This window comes from Hylobates moloch, unplaced genomic scaffold (genome assembly GCF_009828535.3).
Source record: "Hylobates moloch isolate HMO894 unplaced genomic scaffold, HMol_V3 SCAFFOLD_5, whole genome shotgun sequence".
NCBI lineage: Eukaryota > Metazoa > Chordata > Mammalia > Primates > Hylobatidae > Hylobates > Hylobates moloch.
In genome coordinates this window covers 118,272,507-118,295,306 of record NW_026652280.1, presented here as the reverse complement: position 1 = coordinate 118,295,306, position 22,800 = coordinate 118,272,507, and the positions used below count along the sequence as shown (strand labels likewise).

The window sequence follows — 22,800 nt, the reverse complement described above, 5'->3', positions numbered from 1 at the left end:
TCTTTCTCAAAAAAAAAAAAAAAAAAAAAAAAAAAAAGATATTTGAAGAAGGTGTCCCACCTGAACAGGACCCAATTAATTCCACAAATTATTTAGGACTGATACTCTTTGAAAAAGATACCTTTTAACTCCTTACCAACATGAACAGGCTGATGTCCATTCTCCTTCCCTGTTTGCTTGCCTGGGAAGTAAAATCTACCACAGGAAGGCATCCTAATCTTTATTCAGACAAGGCCATGACACTAGGCTTGTTTTAGGGACTCTTGAGATTCAATAAGTGTGCAGAGTTCTGGATTAATAACTGAATTATTGTCTCTCCACTACTCCATATCCTATCTTTCTTATACCTTTCTTTTTTCCCTTGTCTCTTCCCCATTCTTATTTTCAATGATATAAACTGTTGCAGGTTTTAAATTCAGAGATAATATCCTTTGAGTTTTCCTTTATTTTTATTGATTGATTGATTGATTGAGACGGAGTTTCACTCTTGTTGCCCAGGCTGGAGTGCAATGGCACAATCTCAGCTCACTGCAACCTCTGCCTCCTGGGTTCAAGCAATTTTCCTGCCTCAGCCTCTTGAGTAGATGGGATTACAAGCACCTGCCGCCCGGCTAATGTTTGGTATTTTTAGTAGAGATGGGGTTTCACCATGTTGGTCAGGCTGGTCTCCAACTTCCGACCTCAGGTGATTCACCCGCCTCAGCCTCCCAAAGTGCTGGGATTACAGGCATGAGCCACTGTGCCTGGGTTCCTTTGAGTTTTCTAAGAAAAAGCAAACAAGAAAGCAAATGAAGGAAAATTCATTTACTCAACAAACATTTACTGAGTGCCTACTATGTGAAAACTCTTTTTTTTTTTTTTTGAGACAGAGTCTTGCTCTATCACCCAGGCTGGAGCGCAGTGGCACCATCTCGGCTCACTGCAACCTCCGCCTCCTGGGTTCAAGCGATTCTCCTGCCTCAGCCTCCTGAGTAGCTGGGACTACAGGTGCATGCCACCAGGCCTGGCTAATTTGTATTTTTAGTACAGACAGGGTTTCACCGTATTGGCCAGGCTGGTCTCAAACTCCTGACCTCAAGTGTTCCGCTCACTTTGGTCTCCCAAAGTGCTAGGATTACAGGCATGAGCCACCACACCCAGAGTGAAAACTTTTGTAAGCCTTTGGTAACGTATCAGTGAACAAAACAGACAAAAAAATATTGTGAAAAATACATTCCGGTAGGGCGAGACAAGCACTAGACATAGTAAATAAGTAAATTATGTAGTATGCTAGAAAATAAGTACTATGGAAAATACTTGCGCAGCTAAAGGTGGATTGATAGTGTGTGTGTGAGGAGGTGAGGGCAAACTGGAATTTAAAACAGGATAGTCAGGGAAGGTCTCATTCAAAAAGTAATACATGAGTACAGACATATCAGCCTTGCGGACATCTGGAGAAACAGAGGGAACTGTCGGTGCAAACTCTAATCTGTGCATGTGCATGTGTACCTGTTGTGTTAAGAACTGGCAGATGGACAGTGTGATGAGAGTAGGGCAGATGGAAAGAGAAGCGCTGGAGGTGAGTCAGGGAGGAAACCGGGAGCCATATCTCCAGGACCTTGTAGGCCACTGCCAGGACTTTACAAAATAAAAACAGCCCCTACCTCCTACCGAAAATAAATATATAAATAAAATGACACTTTAAGAGTCTTTGTACTTGAGACTAATGTGTTTATTTGTATAACTGGGCCTAAGGAAAGGTGAGCTCTGTAGAGCCATTGAGTAGAACACAAGAAGAACCCTGGCTGGCTATCGCTATGCACCCTTAACAAGAAGAGCAGGAAGTGGGTCAAATTCAGGCTTATTCTTATAGGCCTACATCTCCCAATATAGAAGACTCATTTTATAACCCAAACAACATAGACTCAAAACATCTTTTTTTCTACTTGCTGTTGCTCTCCTCACTCCTAGTTCTATTTATCATAACTTATTTAAAATAAGGAGCCAGAATTTGCATGGGTTTGGTCTGTCCCTGCTGGACTCTCCTCCTGATCCCTCCCCCCCTGGCATCACCCATTGTCTCACCACCACCACCAGGCCAAACCCTCCTGTGACTCTGATACTTTTTTTTTTTTTTTGAGATGGAGTCTTGCTCTGTCACCCAGGCTGGAGTGCAGTGGCGTGATCTTGGCTCACTGCAAGCTCCGCCTCCCGGGTTTACGCCATTCTCCTGCCTCAGCCTCCCCAGCAGCTGGGACTACAGGCGCCCGCCACCACGCCCAGCTAATTTTTTGTATTTTTAGTAGAGACGGGGTTTCACCGTGTTAGCCAGGATGGTCTCGATCTCCTGACCTTGTGATCCGCCCACCTCGGCCTCCCAAAGTGCTGGGATTACAGGCGTGAGCCACCGCACCCGGCTACTTTTTTTTTTTGAGATGCAGTCTCACTCTGTTGCCCAGGGTGGAGTGCAGTGGCGCGGTCTTGGCTCACTGCAAGCTCAGCCTCCCGGGTTCACGCCATTCTCCTGCCTCAGCCTCCTCAGTAGCTGGGACTACAGGCGCCCACCACCATGCCCGGCTAATTTTTTGTATTTTTAATAGAGACAGGGTTTCGCCATGTTAGCCAGGATGGTCTCGATCTCCTGACCTCATGATCCACCTGCCTCAGTCTCCCAAAGTGCTGTGATTACAGGCGTGAGCCACCGCGCCCAGCGACTCTGATACTTTGCATGTGTAGTTCCTTCAGCTGAAAATGCCCTTCCCTCCCCATTCCTGCCTATCACACTTGAGGCTCAGTCTTAAATGTTTTTCAAGTGTGTTCACTGTATGGTTTTGAGTGCAAGGCTGTTTAGTGGTTTATTTGTAGGCTCATTCAGCAAGTATTACTGAACATTTACTATGTGCAAAAATTGTCATAAGCACCAGAGGAGCATCAGTGAACACAACTTTAAAAATCACTGCCATCCATAGGACTCAATTAGAAGCTTCTTCAAAGAAGATATTCACGTGGCCAACGAGCACATAAAAAGTTGTTCAACATCTTTAGTCATTAGAGAAATGCAAATCAAAGCTATAAACGAGATACTACTTCACTCCCATTAGGAGTGCTGTTATAAAAATGAGAATATAATGTGTTTGCAACGAAGTAGAGAAATTGGAATCCTTTTGTGTTGCATGTAAAATGGTACAACCATGTGGAAAACCCACTGGTATTTCCTCCAAAAGAGAAACATGGAATTATCATGTGATCCTGCTATTTCACTCCTACATATATCCCCAAAGGAACTGAAAGCACTGACTTAAACAGTTACATGTATAACAATGTTCATGGCAGCATTCAGTATTCATAAGAGCTGAAAATGGAAACAGCCTAAGTGTCCATCAATGGAGGAATAAAAAACAGGCTGGGCATGGTGGCTCATGCCTGGAATCCCAGCACTTTGGGAGGCCAAGGCGGGCAGATCACCTGAGGTCAGGAGTTCGAGACCAACCTGGCCAACATGGTGAAACCCCATCTCTACTAAAAATACAAAAATTAGCCAGGTGTGGTGGCACACACCTGTAAACCCAGCTACTTGGCAGGCTGAGGCAGGAGAATTGCTTGAACTTGGGAGACCGAGGTTGTGGTGAGCTGAGATCATGCCACCGCACTCCAGTCTGGGCAACAGAGCAAGACTCCATCTCAAAAAAAAAAAAAAAAAAAAGAAAAAACAAAAAACAAAAGGCGCTATACTCAAACAAAGGAATATATTCTAGCCTTAAAAAGCAATAAGTGAAATTCTAAAACATGCTGCAATGTGGTTGAACTTCGAAACAATATGCAAAATGAAAGAGGCCAGACATACAACAACCAATAGTGTATGATTCTGCTTACATGAGCTACCTAGAATAGGCAAATTCATTGAGACATAAAACAGAATGTTGGTTACCAGAGCTGGGTGACTGGGTGGGGAAAAAGGAGTGGTTGTGCACCTGGTGCAATTTCTATTTGGGATGACGAAAAAGCTCTGGAAATAGGGGTGATGGTTGCGCAACATTGTGACTACGCTTAATGCTACTGAATTGTACCCTATACAATGTTAAAAACTGCAAATTTTGTTAGACATATTTTGCCACAATAAAAAAAAAGGAAACAAAAAAATGTACATGGGTAGGCTTGTTGGCTTGGCAAGCAACATTACTAGGGGACATTAAGGCTCAAACATTACTAGGGGACAGTAGGGCTCAAACATTACTAGGGGACAGTGAGGCTCAAATCCTACCACATGCAGCTGAAGGCACAGCGCAACACTGCAATGCCGAGACTCACCTTCGGAGAGCACGCTTGTTATGTAGACGCCGCGGAGGGAGGTCACATTGGTAAAGTCCGTCTCTCCGCCTGTGGTAGTGTAGAGATGTCGGTCCAAAGACTTGGAATAGACAATGCCTCGATCATCTGAGGTAAAGATTGTGCCAAACCCAGTGTCTGAAATAGGCAAACAAACAAAAATACTAAGTCTTGGGTGGAACCAAAGAGAAAAACAATAGTCTAACCACACACATGATTGATTATCTGCCTGACCAAACACAGTAGCCAATTGTGTCTCTTCATGATGAAGACTCAGACCTGAGAATTAATCAAGGTTTCATACTCAAGATCTTTATGCCCATCTTTAATTCTAGTACCCAGCTTAGTGCCTGGAATATGGCAGATGCTAAGTTTGTTGAATAAATTAATCAGATGCTACAGAAAAACTCTTCCTAGATACATTTTGGTGGGAGAGGCCCTGTGTTTAGTTTACATATTTTTAAATCTTTACACTCTAGAACAATGCTTCTCAAACTATCTGTAGTGAAGGATCAATTTGTAAGATTTCCAATATGTCACAAACTGATGCTTTTGTAAAACATAATAAAAACTAATCATTAGAAAATGAAAAGGCAAATAAAATATAAGCCCCTAAGTTTTTTTTTTTTTTTTGAGACGGAGTCTCACTCTGTCGCCCAGGCTGGAGTGCAGTGGCATGATCTCGGCTCACTGCAAGCTGAAGGCACAGCGCAACTCCCAGGTTCATGCCATTCTCCTGCCTCAGCCTCCTGAGTAGCTGGGACTATAGGCGCCCACCACCACGGCCAGCTAATTTTTTGTATTTTTTGTAGTAGAGATGAGGTTTCACTGTGTTAGCCAGGATGGTCTCGATCTCCTGACCTCGTGATCTGCCCGCCTCAGCCTCCCAAAGTGCTGGGATTATAGGCATGAGCCACCGCGCCCAGCCATAAGCCCCTAATTTTATCATTAGATCCAACAGACATAAAATTGCTTTGTCGAAAGGCTAGAAGTTTCCAAACTCTTGCTCTCAATTTCTGTACTTATCTGGTAACAGAGAGTTTGCAAATCAGTACCAGTCTGCTGACCATTCTTTGAGCAGCTCTGCTCTAGAACACCTGAACATACACATAAGCTACCTTAGAGTACCAAAACAAGTGGCATTTTTAACAGGGGCTACAGATTATCCCTAGGAGAGAATAATCAGTAGGGCACTAATAAATTTCTAGGGGTAAGAGGAAAACTCGACATGTAAAAAGAAAAGCTGCTCAAAGCTTACATCTCTATGCTTTTAAGGGTAAGCCACTAAAAAGCTCTTACCTCCAGGTTCATCTACATGCATGAATACCATGTCATCATTTGCTGCCAGAATAGAATAGAACTGTTCCTGTCCCACGGAGGGGAGCTGGGCCATGCTCCACGTGTCCCCTTGATCTGTTGAAACGTGGATCCTTCTTGTTGTATCCTAGAACATATGTCAATATTTATCTTTCTAATTTTCTGCCAAGATGCCATGGGCAGGGACATGAACAAGAATGTTTTAAATAATTACTATTATCCACTTCTCTACTGGGTACAATTGCTATGAATGAAAGGTCATAGTACCAATTACCAAAGCAATTTCTAGCCTCTAGCAAAGTTCTAGGTAAAGGAACAATCCATTCTATTCTAAGTAAGGCTATCTTGGCTTTCTCTTTGAATTCTTCATTCTGATGTGGCCCTGTAAGATAGTATAGTCTTGGTCTCTGATAGCCCATCTCCTTCAGTAGATCTAAGGATTTGATGAGAACATTATTAGGTTGGCTTTATAGCCATTTGCATACACTCACTCAGATAATTCTTAAAATAATGACTACTGCGTAAAAGGTTTGTCCCTTTCATACAGTCCTTGCATAATTTAAAGAATTATATAATTAAGGGTCTAGAAAATAGAGATGAAACCCATGTTTGGGAGATCACAAGGGAAGTCAAGATGTAACACGCCTTCTCTCTAAGGAAGTCTCTCAGAATAGCCAGGATGAAGGGAACAGGCATGGGCTGGAAAGAGGCCAAGGAGAGTCAGAAATTACTATAAGGAAACTGATCAGGGAGTATTTGGCTGATGAAGAGAGTCTGTTAAGAAAGCAATTAAAACTTATCTCTCTGATAAATAGCTTAACATCGCTACTAGATACAGTTAGCCTGGGCATGAGAATTAATGTCAGTGTTTCCTTAGATTAAATACTCTCTAAAGTTCAGTGATAAGTACATTTAACTTATTCAACTTATACCAACATGTCTCATTACTTTGAATCTTATTCTCATTACTGTAGGTAGAAACCAGAGTTCAAAAGTACATCGCAAAATTTTAATTCTGTAGACAGCATTATACCATATATGCAGTACAGCATAGGAAGCTACCTCTGGAATTTGAGTCTGATTTCCAGCAGGATTCCACTACTGGTTGACCCTAGGTAAGTTACTCAATTTCCTCACCTATAAAACTGAGGTAATACTATTAGCTCACAGGGTTACTGGGAGGATATTACAAAATGGCTCCGGAGAGTTATCTGTACTTACTACCTACTTCTTCATCTCTAGTTCTCACTGAAGTCACTTCAATCAGCCTTTTTTTTTTTTTTTTTTTGAGATGGAGTCTTGCTCTGTCGCCCAGGCTGGAGTGCAGTGGCGCGATCTCGGCTCACTGCAAGCTCCGCCTTCCGGGTTCACGCCATTCTCCTGCCTCAGCCTCCCGAGTAGCTGGGACTACAGGCGCCCGCCAACACGCCCGGCTAATTTTTTGTATTTTTAGTAGAGACGGGGTTTCACCGTGTTAGCCAGGATGGTCTCGATCTCCTGACCTCGTGATCCGCCCGCCTCGGCCTCCCAAAGTGCTGGGATTACAGGCTTGAGCCACCGCGCCCGGCCCAATCAGCCTTTTAACTTCCAATGAAGTGCTTTTGTCGAGGTCACCAACAACCTCCACTTCGCCAATTCCAGTGGATAATTCTCAGAATGCACCTAACTCAATCGTCCTGATTTCCCTCTTCCTCCTTGATCCCTCCCTCTCAGTCTTCTTTGCTGGATTCTTCTCTTTCCAACCTTTCAGCTGTGGGTGCTTCAGGGCTTGCTCAGTCCTCCCACCTCTTTGCTATCTACTTACTCCTCCAGAAGATATCATCTGGTCACATGGCTTCAAATACCATAGCAATTAGGGAGATTCATATACCCAAATGCTCACTTGACATCTCCATTCACATATCTAATAGGTGTATCATACGCAGAACTGAATTCTTTTTTTGTTTTTTTTTTTGAGACATAGTCTCACTCTGTTGCCCAGGCTGGAGTGCAGTGGCATGATGTTGGCTCACTGCAATCTCTGCCTCCAGAGTCCAATTAATTCTTGTGCATCAGCCTCCCAAGTAGCTGGGATTACAGGCACGTGCCACCACACTTGGCTAATTTTTTGTATTTTGTAGTAGAGACAGGGTTTCGCCATGTTGGCCAGGCTGCTCTCAAACTCCTGACCTCAAGTGATCTGCTCACCTTAGCCTCCTAAAGGGCTGGGATTACAGGCGTGAGCCACCGTGCCCGGCCCAAAACGGAATTCTTGATTTTTCTCCCACAACCTGCTCCTCCTGCAGTCTTTGCCATCCTAGAAAACGGCACCACCATTCAGGTGCTCAGGATAAAGACTCTTAAAGGTACCCTTGATTCCGCTCATTCTCTCACAACCCACATCAAATCCATCAGCAAGTCCTATTAGCAATATGTTTAAAAATATATCCACAGTCTCACCACCTGCCCCCTTATCCACTGCCAAGAGCCTAGCCAAGCTACCACCTCCCCAGCTTGGACTCCTGAGAGAGCTCCCCACGCTCCCGCTGCTTCTGCATGTGCCCCCTGTCAGGCTGTTCTGCGCACACCTATTCTTCAAAAGAGAAGCCAAATCTCAGCATACCCCTGCTCACAACCCTCTCACAGCTCCCAACACAGGAAGAGTAAGGCCCACATACTAATTGTGATCTACAAAGGCCGCATAAGGTCTGGCCAGGCCCCCTCTGGCCCCACTTTGGACTATTATTCTCTGTGCTCCCCCCATACTGCCCTTCTCCCCTTTGCTTGATCGGGCATGCTCCAGCCTGAGGGTCTCCGCACTGGCTGTGCCTCATCCTACTCTCCTCCCAGATGGCCACATGGTCATGTTCTTGTTTTACTTAGGTCTCAGAGAGCCCATCCTAAACACTCTGTCTAAAAGAGACTGACTCCTGACACTTTCTGTTTTCTTACTGTTTTAGATTTCTTCATAGCTTTATTACCTGATACACACACACGCACACACACACACACACACATTTATATTTATTTATGACACAGGGTCTTGTGCTGTTACCGAGGCTGGAGTGCAGTGGCATGATCACAGCTCACTGCAGCCTCAACCTCCCCAGGCTCAGGCGATCCGCCCACCTCAGCCTCCCAAGTAGCTGAGACTACAGGCACACGCCACCATGCCCGGCTAATTTTCTTATTTTTTGTAGAGACAGGGTTTTGTCATGTTGCCCAGGCTGGTCTTGAATTCCTGGGCTCAAGGGATCCACCCGCCTCAGCCTCCCAAAGTCCTGAGATTACAAGCATGAGCCACTACCCCCAGCCTTCATATTTATTTTTTGAGTATTTATTTTCCCCCTTAAACATAAGTTCTGAGAGCAGGAAATTCATCTGTTTTGTTCACTGCCATATTCCTGGGACTTAGAATAGTACCTAGCATATAGTACACACTCAATTAATGTTATCTAATTGTATTTTCATTCTTGGATAATGAGCAAGAGATTGCTTTCTACAGATGCCCATGTCTGAGTAATGCCCAAACACTGGATCAAAATATCCTGGCCGGGCGCAGTGGCTCACGCCTATAATCCCAGCACTTTGGGAGGCTGAAGCAGGGGGGATCACCTGAGCTCAGGAGTTCAAGACCAGCCCGGCCAATGTGGCAAAACCCATCTCTACTAAAAATACAAAAATTATCCGGGTATGGTGGTGCACACCTATAGTCCCACTTACTTGGGAGGTTGAGGCAGGTGAATTGCTTTAATCTGGGAGGCGGAGGTTGCAGTGAGCCGAGATCACGTCACTGCACTCCAGCCTAGGCAACAGAGAGAGACTTTGTTTCAAAAAAAAAAAAAAATCCCCAAAATGATACCAGAATTCACAAGGTGACAGAAGGCCAAGTGCAGAGTAGCCTATCAGTCAATCAGCCTTTGCAAAAAGAATGACCCCTAACACTCACAGTGGTACTAAATATAGCAAAAAGACAAGAAACTCTGTCAGTGCCAAGTAATAAAGAGAATCTATATGAGAGATATTTGCAGAAATATCAGACCCCAAAGGGGAGAGGGCAATACCTACCTTATCAGCCATCACAGAGGCAAAAAGGAAACGTCCCCCAAGACCAAATGAGTAGATTTTCACGCCAATAGTTTTGAAGCTTTTTCCCAAGTCTGAAGTTCTCCATAATTCCAGAGCCCCAAGGTCAGCTTCTTAAGCAAGACAAAATATTAATTAAAATTTCACTTACTGGTGAGCCTAGTTCAAAGCAGTTGTTTTAGAATCAGTCTTAATTTTATAGCTAAAGCATTTTAAATACTATGCATGTTAATCAAGTGACAACATAAAATATGATACAGCGGCCAGGCACGGTGGCTCACGCCTGTAATCCCAGCACTTTGGGAGGAGGCAGGAGAATGGTGAACCAGGCAGATGTAGTGGTGAAGTCGACCATGATCAGGGTGGTGACCGAGCAAAAAAGTGATACAGCATTAGATATAGGAAATTTATATTTGTGTTTTATTTTATACATTTCAGATTTTATGCTCAATGGAAAGGTAAGAGATTACTTAATTCCAATACAGTGTTTCATAAAAACATCAAAGCCACAGCAGACAGGTGTGGTGGCTCACTCCTGTAATCCCAGCACTTTGGGAGGCCGAGCCGGGTGGATCACGAGGTCAGGAGTACGAGACCACACTGGCTAACACGGTGAAACCCCATCTCTACTAAAAATACAAAAAAATTTAGCCAGGCGCGGTGGTGGGTGCCTGTAGTCCCAGCTACGTGGGAGGCTGAGGCAGGAGAATGGTGTAAACCCAGGAGGCGGAGCTTGCAGTGAGCGGAGATGGCGCCACTGCACTCTAGCCTGGGGGACAGAGCCAGACTCTGTCTCAAAAAAAAAAAAAAAAAAAAAAAAGCCACAGCCACATGCTGCTTTACTTTCTTCATGGCACAGTTTGGAATTATCTTATCCTATTTTAAATTGTCTTGAGTTTTCTTTTCTTTTAAGAGCTGGGGGTCTTGCCACATTGCCCAAGCTGTCGTTGAACTTCTGGGCTCAAGCAATCCTGCTGTCTCGGCCTCCCAAGTAGCTGGGACTACAGGCATGCAACCATCATGCCCAGCTGGAGTTTTGGTTTTCTTGAATTTACATTCCATGAGGGCAGGCCTTGGGTGTTTTGTTCTCTCCATCCTTAGAATAGTGTTTAGCATATGAGCAGGTGCTCAAATATCTGTTGAATGAGTAAATGAAAGATTTTGCTTTCTGTTTTGAAATTGTGTCATAGTTTGGGAAGCCAGTTGCTTCTGCAAACACAAACACAATCCTTGCTTTCCTGTAGAAATAACCATGCATTTCAATTTGCTATTGTCTGTAGCATAATATTTGCTTTACATAAATACATTGCCAAGATTAAATATTGCCTCTACGTATAGCCTATATTTTTACTTGATCTGGGTAGTGTAGTAATTTGGTTTTACTTTCAAGATTTTAATAACCACTAACAGCTTTCTTTAGCTATTACAATTTCAGGAGAATGGAGGGATCTTTTATGTTTCCACCTTGCACAACCCAGAAAATTCTACCATGAATGGAAAACAGGACACTACTTTCTGGGACTAAAATATACTTACTGCAGGAGCCATTTGCATAGGTGGTAAAGAAGATGGTGCTGTCTGATCCCCTACAATGAGGCAAAAATGGGGAAAAGAAATGGTTTAAGACTGCTGAAGGACTGTGTTGACCTTACTCACAAACTTCCTAGCAGGTCTAACAAGCTTCATTCACAGGCACCGACAAGCACCACTTCTCAGGTGCTGAGCCCTGGTCCTTCACAGCTCTGCCTATCAAGCTCCCCACTGCCTGGCCCACGTGTTCTCTACAGTCCACCACTTCTCTACGTGAACTCTTTCAGGCAGTCATGCTGGTCTACTCACCCTCTCCACATTTGCCTCTGACATTTTTGATCGTCACAACTGGGGGGTGGGTGGGGGAGTTGTTACTGGCATCTAGCAGGTACAGGCCAGGGATGCTGCTACACATTTTATGATGCACAGTACAGTCCTCCACAATAAAGAATTCTTTGATCCAAAATGTCATTAGTGCTGAGGTTGAGAAACTCTGTTTTAGAGCACTGTACCGTCTGCACAGCCACTTGGCACGCACTTGCCTCCTGTTTTTTATTTTACTTGCATAGTATATGCCTTACTTTTCCTACTATATAAATTAGCTTCTTCAGGGCAGGTACTATACTTTGCTGATTCCCTTCAGAATCTAGTTCAATGCTTTGTATGAGTTAAATAATTTAGTTCTTCCATCTCAAATAGACAACTAGGTCAGAGGTTGAATTATTTAAAATGTAACCTGGAAAGGGAGTTTGCAGGGAACTAGATTCAGACCCTCCTGGCACTTACTGGATTACAACCAAACAAAGGTGTTGGTTTTGAGCATGTTCTTTCAGAACTTTCGGTTGTAAATTCCTAGAAACTAGAGATCTAAAAAGGTGAGTAAACAGCAGCAGCCTGGTTATTCAAATTTATACACTAAACAAAAAAAAAAACATGTTACAAAAGTAAAAACCTTGCATAGGATACAAAACAAAATCCTATTTTAAAATAACCTTTTAGTTTTAAAGATAAGGTTTTATTTATTTAAGTGACGGAGTCTTGCTCTGTCACCTAGTTTGAAGTGCAATGGTGCAATCACAGCTCACTGCAGCCTCGAATTCCTCGGCTCAAGCGATCCTCCCATCTCATTCTCTTGAGTAACGAGGACTACAGGTGTGCACCACCATGCTTGGCTTTTTTTTCTTTTCATCAATTTTTTGTAGAGACGGGGTCTCACTATGTTGCCCAGGCTGGTCTTGAATTCCTGGTCTCAAGCGATCCTTCCATCTCAGCCTCCCAAAGTGCTTGGATTATGGGTATGAGCCACTGCACTTGGCTAAAGATGAGTTTTAATGATTAAAATTTAACAAAAATTAGCCAGGTGTATGCCTGTAGTTCCAGCTACTGGGAAGGCTGAAGTGCAAGGATCACTTGAGCCCAGGAGGCAGAGGCTGCAGTGGGCAGAGATTGTGCCACTACATCCCAGTCTGGGTGACAGAGCCAGGCCTTATCTTAAAAAAAAAAAAAAAAAAAAAAATTTACACATGACCTACATGTTTTAGTTCCATCAGGAGTGAAACAATTTAACTTAGTTATCTTAAAAATTACTTCTGCCTGGCGCAGTGGCTCACGCCCTATAATCCCAGAACTTTTGGGAGGCTGAGGTGGGTGGATCATGAGGTCAGGAGTTTGAGACCGGCTTGGCCAACATGGTGAAACCCCATCTCTACTAAAAATACAAAAGTTAGCTGGGTGTGGTGGCACACGCCTGTAATCCCAGCTACTCAGGAGGCTGAGGCAGGAGAATCACTTGAACCTGGGAGGTGGAGACTGCAGTGAGCCGAGATTGCACCACAGCACCCCAGCCTGGGCAACAGAGCAAGACTCTGTCTCAAGAAAAAAAAAAAATTACTTCATTCCTGATAAAACTGTATAAGGTACAAATACAATTCATCAGAATACATAAAATGAAAGCAAATGTGGCATGTGTACCAGAGTGGTGCTATAAAAACCTCATTAAAAAAACATTTCTGGGGCTAGGCATGGTAGCCCATACCTATAATTCCAGTACTCTGGGAGGCTGAGGAGGACGGATTGCTTTAGCGCAGGAGTTTGAGACCAGCCTGGGAAACATAGTGAGACCCCCTATCTCCACAAAATAAAAATACAAAAATTAGCTAGGCATGGTGGCACATGCCTGTAGTCCCAGCTACTTGGGAGGCTGAGGCAGAAAGATCGCTTAAGTCCAGGAGGTCAAGGCTGCTGTAAGCCATGACTGTGCCACTGTACTCTAGCCTGGACAAAAGAGCAATACCCTGTCTCAAGAACAAGGAAGATTTCTAGAAAAGGCCTACTTTATTTAAGCAATATATTTAATATTTTAATTAATCTTGGTAGACGTATTTCAAATCTGTATTCTACATTTTCCTGATTCCTAGAGTACAGGAAACTCTTGGGATTGTGGGTCATCATCGTGAACATCAATTCTATCAACTATAACACAGTATTCCCATTAGAAATTACTAACGCAGGTGTACTTTCTTGATCTAGCACTAAATAACTTCATACTGTTTATTCTCTAAGTTTTTGTCTGCTCTTTTAGAGTAATTCCACCTCCTTCCAGTTCTCAGGCTGTAATTCTAATGCTGTTACGTGCTTACTGCAGCAGTTACATATCCTACCTCTGGAACCAATCTGCTATAAACTGGGATTCACAAATTAGCTGAAATTAGTCAAAGGGAAAGGAGAAAGAGGCTCTAAACAACATTCTGAGCCTAATCAGATTTTGGAGGCATGAAGCCTCTTAATTCAATTCTTGCTTAGCCATCCCCACATTCTCCAAATAAGCCTCCTTTCACAAAACGAAAAAACTAAAGCCCAGAAAGGTTGAGCCCCTGACTAGCAGCAGAGTGAGGACAGAACAAAGGTGACAAGACTCCCAAGTAAGAGCTCCCTCCACTCCATCCTCTTTAAGCAGGCACCCGGAGGGGCAGGGAATCTCTCCGAGGAAAGTGAATGAGTTTTGGTGCGCAATGTGACTTCAGGAGTCTGGAAGCTCTTTCAGCTTTCTTCCTGATTCCTTGCCATGTTCTACATGACTGAAATGGAACTCTAGACAAGAGGGTAAATCTGGGCATGGAGAAGTATTTAAATCCCTAAATTAAAGCTATATTTTATTGTATTTTAATTGATGTCACCATTCATAAAGAATGAACCCTGGGCAGGCAGCAGCAACTCAGTCACATGCCTTGTTTTATACTTTGTGTTCTAACATTTAAGTGAGACTAAGTCTTCTTTTCCAGCAGAATGACAAGCTCCTCCAGGTCAAGGCCTGTGTCATACTCCTCTCCAATATCTCTTACGGCACCCTGAAGAGTACTTGGCACACAGTAAGTGCTCAATATTCATTCAAGTGATTTTTGACAGCACTATCAGGAAGGGTTTAGGGCTCTGCACAGATGGAGTCTTCTGTTACTCACCATTTGGCCAAACATACTGCTTTGTGGATTTCTTCCCATTTTCCCCCAAAATTCTTGGACACCCACAGGCCATTCTGAAAGATTATAAATGACTTATCAAAATTCTAGCTTTATCCTGTGCAGTTGCTTGTATGACCTTTAATATTTCATATCCAATCACTCAGGACAGGAAAAACACACACTGAAGCTCCATCAGAGCTGCCCGAGCTCCACAGACGCACATACGGTTTATCTGGGCCCTTTTGGGGTCTTGGAAGTTCAGAATAACAAATGCGTATGAAGTACCTATTATGTGCCAGGCACTGTACCAGATGTTGCACTGGGGATACAAAGATGAATAAGACACACTCCCTGCTGAGAGAAGGGGCTCACAGTTTAACAAGAGGCATAGATAAGAAGAAAGTTCAACACTATGCAGAGTAATAAAATATGGTCTAGTGTAGAAGTGAGGAGAGGAGGAACATTGCATCAGAGATAGTTTCCTGAAGAAGACAGGTGCACTGAGTTTTAAATGATGAGCAGTGAGACCAAAAGAAGGCAAACAGGGAGATGAGGTGTTGCTGCACAAAGAGAGACTAGTATTAGCAAAGGCAAGGAGGTCATAAACCCTGCAGTGTGTGCAGGGAGCTAAAAGCCATCAGGCATTACTAGAGTGCAAATTCCAAGGTAAGCAAATGAGGAACTAATGCTAGGCAGAAAGGTGAGGCCAGCTCACAGAGAGCCTTCCTTCTGTGCCATGGTAAGGACTCTAGGGTTTACTGCATATGAGGTGCTCTCAGGAGGAATGTGTGCTAAGCAGGAGGATGACACAGTCCATTTCACTTTCTTAGGTGGAGTACTTGGATGAGAATGGGAAGGATGGATCTCAGAGGGTCCAGACTAGAGGCAAGGAAAAGCAGTGAATGACTGCCACATTAGTTCGGTAAGAGCTAATGAGATCTTGAACACTGGCCATGAGGAACACGCTCTGCAAGAATTTAGAAGCTAGCATAGTAGAACTGGATGACTTTTCCTGCAGGGCAGGATGAGAGGTAAGGGTGTGTGTGTGTGTGTGTGTGTGTGTGTGTGTGTGTGTGTGTGTGTGTATGCGCGCACATGCGCACGCGTGTAAGTTGGTCACTAGTTTCCTGGTTGGGGTATAGGATGCATTGTGATATCATTAACTAGTATAAGGATTAAGGGAAGAAGATCAGGTCTGAGAGAAGAGTAGGGAGGAAGTTCAGTTTTAAATTGATTTAAGGTGCTTGTGGAACATCCAGCTAGAGATATTCAGGGGGCAGCAAGACAGGAATATGATGCATTAGGGGAAAGCCAGGGCTAGAGATAAGGATTTGAAAACCTTATACATTATAGGTGGTGGTAGTTAAATGGTAAGAGTGGAAGAGACTGCTCAGTGAAATGAGGAGTAGGCATTTAAGGGTAGGCTGAAAGGAGGTTAAGAAAGATACTAAGAAGGAATAGCTAGAAAGCTAGAAGAACTAAAAGGAATAATGTCACAGAAACCAAACAATTAGAGTTCTCAGAAGAAGGGATTGGCCAATAGTTTGAAATGTGGCAGAGACTTAACAAAATTCTGACTGACAACATTACACCAGCAATGTGAGCTTACTGAGCTCCGCCTCAGTGGAGATGGGACAGAGATGTCCTAGTCTAGCTGAAATTAAATGTAACTTATTTAGGCAGAATTTATGTTCAGTCCTCCTGTACTCTCACCCACCATTCTCCTCTAACTTTTTCTCCCCTGGTAATACTCACATCCTAGCATTTCTAATTTACCTAATTCTACTTATAAAGACAAGGCAGAATTTGATACCACTTATTTGCACTTTAGTACAAATTGGTCCCTCTTCTCCATCCCAATTATATGTACTTCAGACTTACCCTTAAATGGAAGAAATTTCAGGTACAGAAGTAGATTGTATCTGTCTCTTCCTGAGGACAGTGCTGTTTTAATAACCTTGAGACACTTGGTAAGGAAGATGCAGTAGTCAAAGGGGAGCTCTATGGGTCTGTTCGTTCCTAGCGAGGGCTCCTTGCTCCCTTGTAGTGCTTTCAGCTTAAGCTGCTGGAGGCCAATTTCCAGGAATTGTTGTTCTAAGATCTGAAGCTTACTCCCCAGCAAGCTAGTTTCCTTCCTCTGGCCTCCACTGCTAAGCATAACTCTTAGGCCAGACACAGTGGCTCACGCCTGTAATCCCAGCACTTTGGGAGGCCGAGGTGGGCAGATCACCTGAGATCAGGAGTTCGAGACCAGCCTGGCCAACATGGTGAAACCCTGTCTCTACTAAAAATACAAAAAAATTAGCTGGGCCTGGTGGCACATGCCTGTAATCTCGGCTACTCTGGAGGCTGAGGCAGGAGAAGCACTTGTACCCGGGAGGCGGAGGTTGCAGTGAGACCAGATTGCGCCATTGCACTCCAGCCTGGGCAAGAAGAGCAAAACTCTGTGTCAAAGAAAAAAACAAAAACAAAAACAAAATAAAAAAAAACATAACTCTGGCCCTATTGGAGCCCCTCAGCCTCACCTCTGCTCAAAAATCTCCCCACAGAAAGCCCAGAACCCAGATCTCTCTTCCAGTGCCCTTTGTCCTCCTATGTCACTCTTTGCTCAGCCTGACTAGTTCACAGTTGATGATCTAGTTTCGGACCCCAAAACAGTCAATACAGCAATGACTCTCAAACTTTGGTGCTCAGGCTCAGCTGGGGAGCCTGTTAAAAATATTAGCCACCACACAACAGAAGTCATTGATTATATCTGGGTTTAGGCAAAGGGATGTGCCTCTTGAACTAGTTCCTCAGGTGTTTCTATCTGATGAGAGAAGGCCATAAAAATGTAAAGTATAATTCTGATTATTATAGTCTAGCAACTCAGCCACTTTGGGCCCTTAACCACAGTAAAGGAGACTGGTCCTCCAGGAAAGGAGAAGCTGAATGTGTTCCTCAGAGAACTTTGAGAAGAGAAGTGGGAGGGTTAGGGAAACACTCTGGTTTCTGGGGTAAGTATAGGAACATGGTAGGGAGCGCAGGGATTTAAGACTTTGGATATTTAATACATGAGTGTCAAAGATAGAAATCAGTATGTTTTATAAACTGAGGACCTAACAAAAAAGAAAAAAATTAGAAAGATGTTGTTTGATCATAGAAAAGGAACAATGACAACATCAGGAGTTTGACAATTTATGCTTGTCCCTTGTAGCACAAGAATGATTAAATTAAACTGTTTTCTAGTTCATTACTCCAATACCATACATTTAGTCACGTAAAAAAATTACAATGACAACTAGGCATCATACTTACCTGGAATAGATAGCACGTGGAAATTGTGTCCTTTACCAAATAGGAAAAAACATTAAAAAAATACATACTTCATGCCATAAAGAGACTCTAGAAAGAAGTCCAATATTAAAAGCATTCCTAAAGGATCCTTCTAAGACAGTACATTTGAGACTACAAAATGCAAACCATGTTCCTCAACTGGACTTACTTCAGTGCTGAGAGCTAAAAGATAGTCTGAATTCTGAGGGCTATACATCATCTGAGTGAGAGGATGAAAAGGGAGATCTGTTTGCACAAAGTTCTTCGCAAAATCTGATGATCTGAAGATTCTTCCTCCACGACTTCCTCCAGACACCTCTGCTGTTAATACCACCTGACAGGAAGAGGAAAGATCTGATTCAGGGTATGATACTATCTATGCAAGCACAGGAGTTTTTACATCATTTTCACCAGACATTAGTTAAGAAATGTTAGTTCTAGAAGTAAGAAGAATTATAAAAACTGATTAGTTGTTCCACTCTACTCCTTGGGTCTTATTCTTATCAAAAAATAACACCCTGAACTGAGCTGGGACATCGTATCTGTGGGTTTAGGCCTAGATTAGGCTGAGATTAGTTTTCCAAAAGACTAAAATGTTGTCATAGGGTATATACATTGTAATGTTTTTTTTTTTTTTTGAGACGGAGTCTCGCTCTGTCACCCAGGCTGGAGTGCAGTGGCGCAATCTCGGCTCACTGCAAGCTCCGCCTCCCGAGTTCACGCCATTCTCCTGCCTCAGCCTCTCCGAGTAGCTGGGACTACAGGCGCCCGCCACCACGCCCGGCTAATTTTTTGTATTTTTAGTAGAGACGGGGTTTCACCGTGGTCTCGATCTCCTGACCTCGTGATCCGCCCGCCTCGGCCTCCCAAAGTGCTGGGATTACAAGCGTGAGCCACCGCGCCCGGCCTACATTGTAATGTTAAGCAACTGCTGCATAATTATTAAGGGCTTTGGTGCACCTTGGGCAGGGAACAAAAACAAATAAATCTGTGTGCTCAGAGTTCCATTCTTATATGATCGATATTAAATTGTGTTTAAGGCAGGCACAGTGGCTCATGCCTGTAATCCCAGCACTTCAGGGGGCTGAGGTGGGTGGATTGCTTGAGCCCAGGAGTTCAAGACCAGCCTGAGCAACATGGCAAAACCCTCTACAAAAAATACTAAAATTACCCAGGAGTGGTGGCAAGAGCCTGTAGTCCCAGCTACTCAAGTGACTGAGGTGGGAGGATCCCTTGGGCCTGGAAGGTCAAGGCTGCAGTGAGCCGTAACGGTATCACTGCACTCCAGCCTGGGAGACAGAGTGAGACTCTTAAAAAAAATTGTGTTTAATTTAAAAATATAAATATAGCAATACTAAACTAAAATACATTACTGTGAATCACTGGACCATGCCAATACTAATATCTGACAGCTCTGCATGTGGTATCAAGTACAAGCTTTACGTATACAAGAATGAGTCTCACCTTTCCAGAGTTCTCAGGACCAATAGCCATGCCAAATTCAGTCCGAATAAAGGTGTTATTGATGAGATTTGTAATATCCTTAAAGTTCTTCCCATAATCCTCACTGAGAGGAAGAAAAAAAGGGCAAATTTAGGGTGCAGTGGTCATGGATATTACTGAGTTCCTACTCAGCTTTCATCCTCCCTTTCCAGCAATCATGCTGAGAGACTGGGCTCACCCTGAATAGCCACATTCCTAGCTCCAGAGGTGCCCTGGTGAGTCCGAAGAACATTCCACCCCCCCCACCCCCCCCAACCCCCGCTCACCAGTGATGGGGGTTCAGGAATCGGGGAGTGACTCAGGATGAGCCAATGGGAGACAAAAGGTGGGCGGGAAATTTGGGGTATTCTAGGAAGCACACTGCCTCCCACTTATGATAGCCACCTGATAAAATGGTCTATATTCCCTCAGACCAGCAGTTCTCAATCAGGGTGTTTTTTGTCCCCCAAGAAACATTTGGTAATGTTTGCAGACTTTTTTTTTTTTCTTTGAGACAAGATCACACTCTGTTACCCAGGCTGGAGTGCAGTGGTGCAATCTCAGCTCAGTGGTGCAATTCCCAGGCTCAAGTGATTCTCCAGCCTCAGCCTCTCGAGTAGCTGGAATTACAGGTCCGTGTCACCATACCTGGCTAATTTTTGTATTTTAAGTAGAGACGGAGTTTCATCACATTGCCCAGGCTGGTCTTGAACTCCCAAGCTCAAAATGATCCGCCTGCCTCAGCCTCCCAAAGTGCTGGGATTATAGGCATGAGCCACTGAGCCCGGTCCTGGAGACATTTTTGATTATCACAACGCAGGGCTGAGGTGCTACTGGCATTAAGTGGGTAGTGGCCAGCGATGTTGCCAAACATCCTACAAGGCACAGGACAGTCCCACAATAATAAAGAATTACCTGGCCCCAAATGTCAAGAGTACTAAGGTTGAGAAACCCCAATGATGCAGTATGTGAACACACAGTAAAGACTGCTATCGTCATTCTGTCACAATGGGAGCACAGAGAAGGTAATTTCAGAATACCTGAGAAGCAGAGCCTATGACAATGAATTGAATTGACCCTGAAGCCTGTCATTCCTCTGTACTTAGTTACAGAATCAACTATTCCCTTATTATTCAAGTTAGTTTAAGGTGAGATCTATGCAAAGTGCAGCCAAAGGCTTCTAACTAATCTATTAATCGACAGTACTTATGATAAAGCTGTAAATGAAGCTGTAGCAAGTTCTTGAAGTTTTCTCCCCTAGAAGTTACCATCCCTAGGCACAAGTCTCTAAGGCACTCAGTACATGAAATACAGCTAGGAAAAACAAACAAACAATCTCAACTCTCAGGGTTTCAAAGCTTTTTCCAAAAGTTCATTCCAACAATATCTTTGAGAAGTATTCGAATCCATGTTTAGATTCTGGAAAATAAAAGCAAAAATTCCATAGCTGTCTAACCCTGACAGGTTTAATACTATGTATAGCTCTCTTACACAATACACAATGCTAAATCTCAATGTTCATTAAATTTAAGTATCCACCAATGAAGACTGCTGTGCACTGCAAATTTTTGCACACAGATAAATGTAATCTGCAGTGGTCTTCAATGATAGAATATAGTTACGTGTTGCATGAAGATGTTTTGGTCACCAATGGACTGTTTATATGATGGTGAGTCCAGAAGATTATGATACCATATTGTTACCATGCCTTTTCTATGTTTAGATATACAAATACTTAGCACTGTGTTATAGCTGCCTATGGTACTCAGTACAGTAACATGCTCTACAGGTTTGTTGCCTAGGAACAACAGGTTATACCATATAGCTGTGGTGTGTAGTAGGCTATACTGTCCAGGTGTGAGTAAGTACACTCTGTGATGTTTGCACAATAATGAAATCACCTAATGATGCACTTCGCAGAATGTATCCCCATCAATAAGCAAAGCTTGAATGTACATGACGTAAATGATGTTACAGGTGTTGGTAGCGGCCTCAACAAATAAAGAATTGCAGAACCATGAGCGATGTAAGGGGCTGAAGTGAACATCTTGTCCAACTCCCTCATTTCACAGATGAGGAGTTGCAAGGGAAGGCAATTTATCAAAAGTCAACTAGTTAATTAAGGGCAAAATTGAAACTATGGTACAATTCTCTGAACCTTTAGCTCTAAACTGGAGATAACTTTTAATTATCTGTGAGGATTTTTTCCCTTACAAACTGGGGTCTTCCTCTATCTTGCTGGGGGCTTATGACCTGGTAGAAGAGATCAGCTAAGAGAAAGCTGGAGACAGAAGGGAAGTATCCATGTGTGTATGTAGAGGTCCCTGATAATATGCTTAAACAAACTACACATGTCTAAGTTGTCTGAATGACTCTATCCTTCCTTAAGTACATACACACACATAGAAAATTCCTAGATAAATGAAATAGCATTGGGCACCACCCAACAGAGTCCTGTATTACCCTTTCTTTCGCTTTGCAGTAGATCAGCTCTTATCTTCCTGACAGCTGGCCAAGAGATGTGCATAAACAATTCCCAGCTCTACAGTGCATATATCATCAACAGCTCTGTAAACCTTCCAAAGGGGTTGAAGCAGCCTGATTAGTACTAGTTTACAAATTGGTCCTCCTTCATGACATCCCCAGAGAATCTCCACAAACCTGTTGGCAAGCCTGCTTGCTTTTTAAGAACTTGGCACAACAAACACATCCCTGCCCTTCAAAAAAAGAAACCAGCATGAGCAAAACAAAAAATCACCTGCTACAGCACTCTGGTACTTTAGTCAGTTAACTAAATGGAGAAAATGAACTAGTATCAACCTGTTGGGACTTAAGTAGGGTTCTAGCAAGGCCACTTTGGGCCCAGGTGTATATTTTTTAACATAATACTTTATTTAAATGTAGCTTTATTTTCTATCAGCATACATATCATGAAGATATGTATGGTCTCAAACTCCTGGCCTCAAGTAATCTTCCCACCTTGGCCTCCCAAAGCGCTAGAATTAGAGGCATGATCCTAGCACTTTATTTTCTATTAGAATACGTCATGAAGAGGAAATCGATGAAGCAACTTTGATAAATCAAATTTTCAAATTCCATATGATAATTAATAGCATTATGAACAGCCATCAAATGATAAGTAAACAATTAAAACCCTGTGAAACCAACTGCTTTAGAAACAAGTCTTTTTGACCAGGCATGGTGGCTCACGCCTGTAATCCCAGCACTTTGGGAGGCCAAGGCGGGTGGATCACAAGGTCAGGAGTTCAAGACCAGCCTGGCCAAGATGGTGAAACCCTGTCTTTATTAAAAATACAAAAATTAGCCA

At 43.2% G+C, this 22,800-nt stretch overlaps 1 protein-coding gene across 3 annotated transcripts in view; it reads right to left on the bottom strand.

The window, feature by feature from the left end:
* Positions 1–22,800, bottom strand: part of SORT1 (sortilin 1) — an 89,840-nt gene that overhangs the window by 27,528 nt on the left and 39,512 nt on the right. For 2 of the 3 annotated variants that reach the window (XM_032155129.3, XM_058439495.1), the window contains exons 4-10: positions 19,455–19,557; positions 18,160–18,324; positions 14,676–14,749; positions 11,224–11,273; positions 9,670–9,800; positions 5,605–5,749; positions 4,288–4,443 (exon numbers count right to left, since the gene is read on the bottom strand). In XM_032155129.3, the coding sequence (XP_032011020.1) occupies positions 4,288–4,443; positions 5,605–5,749; positions 9,670–9,800; positions 11,224–11,273; positions 14,676–14,749; positions 18,160–18,324; positions 19,455–19,557 (824 nt within the window). The remainder of the gene's footprint in view (positions 1–4,287; positions 4,444–5,604; positions 5,750–9,669; positions 9,801–11,223; positions 11,274–14,675; positions 14,750–18,159; positions 18,325–19,454; positions 19,558–22,800) is intronic. The other variant, XM_032155130.3, reaches the window with a different exon arrangement.